The following is a 10448-nucleotide window of genomic DNA, read 5'->3' as shown; positions in this document are numbered from 1 at the left end:
TGGTATTCTCTGTAGGAAATCTGTACTGGGTTGATGTTGTCATCTAGTAGTTAATTAGGGTCCTCCATCTACATTACCCATGAAACTTCAGATGGTATTCTCTGTAGGAAATCTGTACTGGGTTGATGTTGTCATCTAGTAGTTAATTAGGGTCCTCCATCTACATTACCCATGAAACTTCAGATGGTATTCTCTGTAGGAAATCTGTACTGCAAACAGATAAAGATGTGTCCTACCTTGCAAAAGGGGAACTCACTGCTTCCAGTAGAACATTTAGAGCACAAGCATTACCATGTGAAATTCAAGGGGTGCAAATGAACCTCCTTTTGAACCACAAATAAAAACCAATTACTTGAGCCACCATATCTACTTGCAAGTTAACAGCAAAACCAATATCCTTAGCACACCCATAGCATATTCAAATGTACCTAACAACCATCAGTCCTGTTTCTCAGAACAATATGAAGTACCATATCATTCTACATCTACTGACCAGGTAAATGCTGTACTGTAAAATGACATTCTAGTCTGTATAAACCCTTCACATGTACATTTATGCTGGAGTAACTAAATATGATTCAGAAGGCTTCAGTTGTATTCTCTTGTTTCTCGCTTTAGAAGACAATGGTAATATTGTTGCAATGAATCAACATCAACTGGTCTCAAGTCTAAGAGCTTGATGTGGGAAAAGAGCTTCGAATGAGACCAAGAGCCAAAAACCAGGTAATTCAACCTTCAAGTTCTCCACTGTATAATGAAAGCATCTCTAAATAGATGTAGCTGAGGAAAGGACAGTACATCTGGAATTGTCAATGTAGTATAATGAAAGCATCTCTAAATAGATGAAGCTGAGGAGAGGACAGTACATCTGGAATTGTCAATGTAGTGCAACTCTTGTTCAGTCACCAACACAATATTGAATATACAGAGTGAGACAATGGTTAGGGGAATTTCTCAAGATGTTTCACTCATTCTCTAGGTCTTACTGAAAAGAGTTTTTTTTTAGCATGGTTATTTTGAAGTTGAGGAAGGCCAAACAGGATAAAGGTACACAAAGGGACCATCTCAACTAGCCAGAGGTCATGTACTTGCCTATATGAAGAAAGAAAAAATATCCAGCAGAAACATTATGTAAGTGTGGCAAGAACTGCTCAATCAAAGAGTGAATTGAAATGGACCAGAAGACTCAACTCAAAAGCCTCAGTGAAGGATTTGCAAGAACAGATTGAAACAAACATGCTCCAAGAAAAAAGAAGATTAGATAATAAAAAAAATAACAGCAGTCAGAAGAGCACAAGAACATCTTTAATGAGGCCCTCTGTGAACAACTGCTCAGAAAACAGCAAATACACAGATTATGCCACAGACAGACTGAAAGAAAAAAAGGTATTTTGAAAAAATTAATGAAACTATGATTTAAGGCACCCCAAGTTTGAGTAAAGAAAACTCAAAAGAGAAAGCCTAAGAAAATAAACTCAATAACAATGCAAAAGGTGTGGAAATCAATCACCACCACCCATTCTGGATCTCACTATGTAAATATTCCAAATGAGTAAAAAGGAAATACAGAGAAGGAGAAAGTTACACACAAGAATGTGAGTGGCCAAAGGACACAACCTTGCATGAGAAAAGAATTCTACAGTAGATAAATGGATATGATAGGAAAGATAGAAACTTAACCTTAAACCTTAAAAATTGTAACAACTACTTTCAAGCTTCATTAAATTTAAAATGTGCCATGCAAAAAAAAAAATCCCGATCCCTTTTCCGTTTTTTATTTCAATGAGAGTAAAATAAAATGGGGACTGACCTTGTGGCTAGTACATGATCGATACATAACGTTACGTGACTGTTGTGATAGACAAATAGTTGACATTCATTAACTAAATTCATCATTCACTTCAGTCATAAGTTCGAAAACTTTTGATATCACTCACAAATTTTGAACTAAACCACTTTCTAAAACAAACAAAGTATTTCAACCAAAGGTCAAATAAAGAGACAGCATTTGAAAGTTTTCATTTACAAAGAGAGGAATCTTCAAATCGGTTGCTGAAAGACTTTTATTTAAGTTGGCCTTATTAAATAAATCTCCTAACTGTAGCTTTATTGCGTACGTAATGATCAACTTTCCAACCTTAAAAGAAGAAGTAACAACTTTAAGTGCATTATGATAAAAAAGACCCACATAGTGTTGGTTGAATAGTTGAAATTTGTCACCTCCTGGCTCAACACACACATGCTTTCATCAAAGGTATTTCAAATCTCAGCACTTACAGTGTCACTTTTGATATTTGTCTAAAATCATGAAATATTGGCTTTTACTGTTGAAAAAAAATTATATACTCCCATGTTAGTTACAGGTGCAATGGGCAGTTGGTTCTTGTTTTTCAACCATTTGCTTCCTACTCGAAAGACACAAAATATCTAGTTTTTCTCATTCAGAAGCAATCCAACCAATCAACAATCACATTTGTTGAGTCACAACTAACTTTAAGGTAATTTCTTGGAACTATGCATATTCATATGTAATAGAACTGTCAAATGATGAAAAGGAATGTTCCATAGCTGACCAATAGGTTAGTTATTTTGTAAATATTTGTATATATCTGTTAAACACTTGCATCTTATAGTGTCATGCCCCATTCAAACAATTGACAAAACTGTTGCATTGGAAAGTAATCAGACATTCTAAATTTCCAGTCACCCTTATCATGTGCTTTTTGACGATATCCCCACAACAATGAACTGAAATACACAGTGCGGTGAACCACAAAACATATCATCCCAAGAACTTCACAGGAAAAGCCTGCAGAGACCTCTAGCATACACACAGTGTGTATTAGCTCTGTGTAGGGTGCTGTTATTGACCGTTTGCTAATGTATGATCTGTAAATAAATAGGCATGCTTCATGATGTGTGTAGCATTGTTTTTTAACCTCACTTTTGTTCAGTGTATAAACTTGTGTAAATAAATGAGCAACATAGGTTGTTTCGGCTGCTGATATTTTATTCTATGGCGAATAATGTTTCATGTTGAAAGAAAAAGAAAAAGTACAGGGTCATGATTGTAAGCATACTTACATTTCAGAAGACTGTTGTTGTGAATAAATGATCTAGGTGGTGTTATTTTTAATTTCTTGGCAATCGCTTTACATGATAGGGAAATCTACTGATTTCTGTTTCTGATTGCCAAACCAATTTTCAGTAAAACATTGCATAATATAAAATAATAACTCTAAATGAACACAAAATAATGATTTAAAAACACAAATAATAAAATGCAATTCTCATGACCACTTCTCTCATACATTTTCCACATCTATTTCATTACTTAATTTCACCAGACGTAGCAAGAAAGGCTAGCCATGGACTACTATCATCCTTGGGGTTAATGAGGAGCTACTTAACATATGTGGCCACTTTGACCTACTGCTGTCTGCACCAGCCAGCTCTGCTGAGGCAGAAAGAGAATTCAGCAAGATGAAGATGTTCAAGACCAATCAGAGATCTTGTCTGGAAGATGAAGATGATCAAGACCAATCAGAGATCTTGTCTGGAAGATGAAGATGATCAAGACCATTCAGAGATCTTGTCTGGGAAACTGACAGGAGACTAAATGCTGGCAGGGTCCAGATGGAGAAGCAGGTGCAGGAGAGTGACGAAGAAGGGGAAAAAGAAGAATCCAAGAAATGGATGTTGGGAGATCATTGGACACTGACACTAATGCATACTAGATTTCCTTTAAATATTTTATTTTGATTAGAATAGGACACTAAATTAAGTTTAATTCATCACCACCTAAGCCATTTTAGAGTTATTTGCAAGTTTTATGTATGTTGCTAGTTTGAGGATTTTGCTTATTACAAATTAAAATTCATGAATGACTAATTAACAGCTGTTTCAGATTTGAAAAACTGATTGCTATAAAGTTAGTAGTGATGTAAATAGTCAAAAGTGTTTGACATTTTATTGACAAGTATGTGTCAGCTAGATGGTAATGGGTTATATGGGAACAAGAATAGATTATACTGACAGTGATGCAGAGATTTTCTTTCATTATTTATTTTGATTATTAAAGGACACTACTTTAAAGACAAAAAAAGTTACTCTTATACCATGCTTTAGAGAGAAATTAAAGATCATATGTAAAATAAAATTAATCTAAGTGGTCTGAAAAAATGAAGTAGTTTGAATTGTATTTCTTTTCCATGAACTATTTGTTTGTTACGAATTTCACGCAAAGCTACATGAGGGCTATCTGCACTAGCTGTCCCTAATTTAGCAGTGTAAGACTAGAGGGATGGCAGCGAGTCATCATCACCCGCCACCAACTCTTGGGCTACTCTTTTACCAACAAATAGTGGGATTAACCGTCACATTATAACACTCCCATGACTGAAAGGTGGAGCATGTTTAGTGTGATGGGAATTTGAGCCCGCGACCCTCAGATTGCGAGTCGAGCACCCTAACCATTTGGCCATGCCGGGCCTTTTTCATGAAATATGAGTTCACAGCAAAATAAACTGAAATATGTTGATACCTTTAGTTTCCTTTCAATTTATGTAACATCTGATATTTAATTTAGTGATTTTTCTGATAATCTCCACTATAGAGTACATTTTACAATAAGCTATAGGATTGGCCCCTAAAAATGCATGTTTCAGAGACCCATCTGGCTCCCTAAAAAAAAAAAAATTAAGCATGAGCCTAGTTGTCTCAATACAAAAATACATTATAGAGGGCATTAAAATCATTACTGGAATGTTTTAAATTTTATTAAAGTCCATATATATATTTGACCTGCTAATAGGACAAAACACAATGTGATGTTATAGTTAAGCCTGCATTTCTAATGCCTTTCAAAAGTAATTAAAAATTATATAAACATATTTAACCTGGTGAATATTTATGTGTTTTTATTAGATGTTGGAAAAAGAAACTAAAAATCTTTCATATAGACACTATAGAAAATAAAATGTCCATATCTGAATATCTATATGTTCCATAAAATTCTGTAATACTGATACTGGTAAGAAATGCAACAGTATGTTCATGTTTTCCAGTAACTAATGAATACATTTTGCTATTTAACAAATAAGCATCTTCCTAACCCTAGTCACAGAAATCTAGTGTGAAGCCTACTTCAAGTTATTAAGAAAAGTTCCAAGAATTCAATAACTTCTACAGGAAAAAAGCTGAAACAAAACTTTTTATCACAAACTTCACTGAACTCACATCTGATTTTTTTTTAAGCCATATTCCTAGAACAGTAATGTTTGGGTTACTCTAACATAACATATGGGGAATCTTGGTTTGTGTTACACAAATACAGTAAAATCTCGATCCTAAAATCTCCTGAGCAGCATTTAATCATCACTAACCAACGTCTTTTAGAGAAGATAAACCTGTGACAGTAGTTCCAAAGTACGACATTTTAGATTTTGTTAGTTAGCAAGCAGGGAAAACAAACAATGTAACAAAATTATTCTAGAAAAACTATTCAGTAGTACTTCTGAAACATTTGACTTTTTTTTTTTTTCAAAATATTTAGTTGTGAAATCTTAAAACACAGTCTTCATGATTGCAGCATGAAACCAATCACATCATGATGTACTGACATAGGATACAGAGAAGTTTATATTCATAATCAAAGTTATATCAACATCACACCAGAAACAATAAGCAGTTGTAAAATATCTCAATTTTAAGGCATTAAGTGTGTTTGTTAGATCATATGAATTGCAAGCACACCCACAAGAGGTGATGAGAACTAATGATGATGACTTATGTAGTATGGGAAACATAATAAAACATGTATTGGATTAAGTACAGTTGTCAGATAAGAGTAGTAATTTATTATTTGGGGGGTAAGTCATTATCAAGAACATTCCTTCTATGGGTTTCTCATTGATTACATCCAGACCACCTTCTAACCCACGAATCATTACACTTATCTAATATCTGTACTTGAACCAGTACATCTGCTATTATGTTCCTTGTATTGTTTCCATAGCAAAGCTGGAAAAGTCATGTTTCTTCTAACTCATGAATCATTACACTTATCTAATATCTGTACTTGAACCAGTACATCTGCTATTATGTTCCTTGTATTGTGTAAGTCATTATCAAGAACATTCCTTCTATGGGTTTCTCATTGATTACATCCAGACCACTTCCATAGCATAAAGTTGGAAAAGTCATAAGTTTGGGGTCTGAATGTAATCAATGAGAAACTAATCTTTATATGCGTGTCAAAGGATCATTGTAGAGTGTCAATAAAAACCAAAAATGATCTGCATTTTCAAGGTTTCAGATTTGTATATACTTGTAGATATACACTGTGCAGATAACATAGGTGGGCCAAGCCTGCAAAAAGATTTATGTCCATATTGAATATAGCAAAGTTATTACTAGCTTTGGAGAAGAGAAAGAAATGTGACAAACTGGATAACTCACAGAAAACTGTAAATTTATGGCAGGTATTGATTTATGTAATAAATTCTTATCAAAAGATGCAGAATATTAAGAATCTGTTTAACCAAGACAGAAAAATGTTGGAAATGTTCTCAGTTGAACGAAAGCAAAAAGAGGAAAATTATATTTTAATGAAACTATTCATGAATAAGTACTAATGAGCTGAGGGCAAACTCACAATGAATAACCTACATAGACTGTAATGGTATTGTACAAAAGCAGATAAGAAAAAATGTATATTTCTGAAATGGAAAGAAACAAAATTAAAAAAAATATTTGTTTCACCTAACTTCCTCTCTGTTCAGAATTGATTTTAAGCTATATCCTTCTGGAACTCAATTACAAACACAGAAATACAATACCCACATTCTACATTTTAAAACACATTTGTACATCTTAAAACTATTATCAGATACAGGCAAAAGAAACTTTAGCTATGTTCAAAAGCTAGGGTTTCATATATAGTATTTCGAAAGAAGTAGAGTTTAAATACTTTTTGGTCCAAACTATTCTTATTCATCACAAATATCATTAAAATATTCACCAAATTTTTCCCACATTTTCTTGCTGCTGCTCCCAGAAAAAAGGCTGTTAAAAGATCACAGAGCTGAAAGAGCAAATGACTAGGATGAGTTATTGTTTTACATAAATACAATGCAGTGACAAACTTGTATTATTCAAATAAAGTTAGGGATTACTTGCATTAATCTGTACTAATTATAAAAATCAAAACTATATTTAAAAAATCTATGATTCCTAATCAACCACCATGAGTACATTATTAAAACTGGGACCCATTCATATTGTAAACCTCAAGTATTTGCAATTACATCATTTAAAAAAAGCTGTTAACTATGTAAATATTGGGTCACTTATAAAGGTATGTCATTCAATCAGAATGGGTAATCAGCCTAAAAGATCACTATGCTCTTTGATTGGCTAAGCTGAGTAACACCTGATAATCTGCCTCAATTAATATAGAAATGGATAAAATTATGAAACTCTAAGCTTCTATTTTAAAGTTTGACTGGCAAAAAACCTTAAAAATTAACAAAAAGAACCATTTATGAAACATTAAAAGGACTAAACTAAACACCATACTAGTTATGGACCATATCAATAAAAAATAAAGGGCCATTTATGAAACACTAAAAAGACTAAACTAAATGCCACACTAGTTATGGACCATATCAAATAAAAAATAAAGAGCCATTTATGAAACACTAAAAGGACTAAACTAAACACCATACTAGTTATGGACCATATCAATAAAAAATAAAGAGCTATTTATGAAACACTAAAAGGACTAAACTAAATGCCACACTAGTTATGGACCATATCAATAAAAAATAAAGAGCTATTTATGAAACACTAAAAGGACTAAACTAAATGCCACACTAGTTATGGACCATATCAATAAAAAATAAAGAGCTATTTATGAAACACTAAAAGGACTAAACTAAACGCCACACTAGTTATGGGCCATATCAATAAAAATAAAGAGCCATTTATGAAACACTAAAAGGATTAACCTAAACGCCACACTATTTATGGACCATATAAATAAAAAATATTTTTAATATTAAATTATTCATTAGCCTAACAAAGTAATATAATATGTAATCTTAGATAAAACTAAAGAAACAGAAATCCCCACCATTTACGTCCATATCGGTTCACTTATAATGAGAAACAACCTATGCCGAGTATGAATACTAGTAGTTTGGCCACGAATAATAAAGTACACTAAAAGATTGCAATAGCTACTCTAACATTGCATAAAGTAACACAACAAAATTGAAAATAGATAGAAATTTTCAAGGTGTTACATTGTTATACCGACATTTTTATTGTTAAGGTTCTCATATTTCAACATACTCAGGATAAAGAAAGTTCCTGACATGTTGTAATATAAACACAAATATATTTCTTACACAGAATATGTAGATTGGTAACCAAATCAAAAGAAAGTTTCTGACATCCTGTAACATAAACACAAATATATTTCTTACACAGAATATGTAGATTGGTAACCAAACCAAAAGAAAGTTCCTGACATCCTGTAACATAAACACAAATATATTTCTTACACAGAATATGTAGATTGGTAACCAAACCAAAAGAAAGTTCCTATTTCTTACACAGAATATGTAGATTGTTTACCAAACAAAGTGATATTCCTATTCCTCTTTGTAAAGCAGCAGAAACAGACTAATTACAATGTAATTAAACCAACAAAAAATACAATATGTGATAAAATAGTGTTTTTCACATATAACACTTTAATACATTTTAATCACAGTTTCACTGTATACGATAAAAATTTGTTTTACAAACTTACCACAAAAAGTAAAGAAACCCAGTCAACAATGTATCTCGTCACTATTTCATATAAAAGAAGTGACAAAGGAGACTGAAAAAAACATTATTCATTCTTTTAAAGACATTTTCATGTACAAACATTTTGAGTTACATTAATATCAATATAAGTGGATTCCCAAGAGTCTGACACAAGCATGAAGATTACAGAAACCCAACACTGTCATGTATTATTTCAAATATAAAACTTATTTTCTGTGGTAAAATGGCTTAAACAAAAGAATTTACACAAAGATATTCAATGCATGAACTTGTTTCAAGATGAGAATTAAAAAAAACTATGTGAAAAATGAGTTAACTTTAATTTCAATTAACTACAAAACACTGAAACAGAATTTATAACAGAAAGCTGAATTTTAATAACTGATCTAATTAATGTCAACTACCATATAATATTAAAAAATCTACATAAGTATCTGCAGAAGATATTCCAGGTGAGGGCAAGCCATTGCAGAGCGGGGGCCATTTGTCTTGAAGTTTGAAGGCAACACTCTGGCTGATTATGGCATATTTATGTACATCTAATTTCATCATTTATATTTAAATAGTGCTATTTTCTCATATATTTTTAAATACATTTTCTGCTGAAATTCCAGGGTGGGGACAAATGCCCCAACCCCCACCCCATTCTGCAGACACTGATGAACATTTATATGACAGCAATGCAAGATTATGTTAAGCTTACCTCATGGAACACATCGCCAGAATAAGGAGAAACACCTTGCCTATACAGGTGGACACCTTCTGTAACTATTCATCAAATTATGTGTTTTCAGTTTCACCACACATTTTTTCTTAAATCAAAGTTCCACAAGTTCTTACTTATTTCAATATATAAAAAATACACATTCCTTACTGAAGCTGCTTGGTGAAAAATAATTCTGTACATCTACTAATGTTTTAAAAATCTGCTTAATGACAAAACTAAACTTTGCACTTTTGATAACAGTTAAATAATTTTGATCATATATTTTCTAGTTGACAGTGAACTTTAAGTTGCAGCTTTAGAAATATTCTTTACTAAAAGTGCAAATATGCAGTCTTATTCAAAAGAAGTGATCTGTAAACCTTCCATCATAATTTGTGAGACAAAGAAATAATCACTTTGAGTATGTTGTGTGATGTGGTATAAAAGTGGAGAATAGCTCCAAACATGCCACTGAGTAATTAGAATCCTACACAATCGTTTTCAAGTCTCATATGAGTTAAGCATTCTTATAACTTATTACTTGCTGGAATCAATTGAGCAATATTAAAGGGATAAAAAATACCTTAACTAGTTAAGAGTGAAGTTGGTGTGGTTGTGTATGACTGGTGGATATTAATAATGTGGTTCTACATGACTGGTGGATATTAATAATGTGGTTGTGTGTGACTGGTGGATATTAATAATGTGGTTCTGCATGACTGGTGGATATTAATAATGTGGTTCTGCATGACTGGTGGACATTAATAATGTGGTTGTGTATGACTGGTGGATATTAATAATGTGGTTGTGTATGACTGGTGGATATTAATAATGTGGTTGTGTATGACTGGTGGATATTAATAATGTGGTTGTGTATGACTGGTGGATATTAATAATGTGGTTG

The 10448-nt window shown here is 32.5% G+C and overlaps 1 protein-coding gene across 1 annotated transcript in view; it reads right to left on the bottom strand.

Moving 5' to 3' along the window:
- Positions 1–10448, bottom strand: part of LOC106471388 (phosphatidylinositol glycan anchor biosynthesis class U protein-like) — a 49088-nt gene that overhangs the window by 26655 nt on the left and 11985 nt on the right. Inside the window, exons 2-4 of the mRNA XM_013931985.2 lie at positions 9542–9606; positions 8819–8890; positions 7022–7084 (exon numbers count right to left, since the gene is read on the bottom strand). Coding sequence (XP_013787439.1) covers positions 7022–7084; positions 8819–8890; positions 9542–9606 — 200 coding nt within the window. The remainder of the gene's footprint in view (positions 1–7021; positions 7085–8818; positions 8891–9541; positions 9607–10448) is intronic.

The sequence above is a fragment of the Limulus polyphemus genome, unplaced genomic scaffold, assembly GCF_000517525.1.
Source record: "Limulus polyphemus unplaced genomic scaffold, Limulus_polyphemus-2.1.2 Scaffold4591, whole genome shotgun sequence".
Lineage (NCBI taxonomy): Eukaryota > Metazoa > Arthropoda > Merostomata > Xiphosura > Limulidae > Limulus > Limulus polyphemus.
The sequence above is the reverse complement of the archived record's forward strand: the minus strand, read 5'-3'. Positions and strand labels throughout refer to the sequence as shown.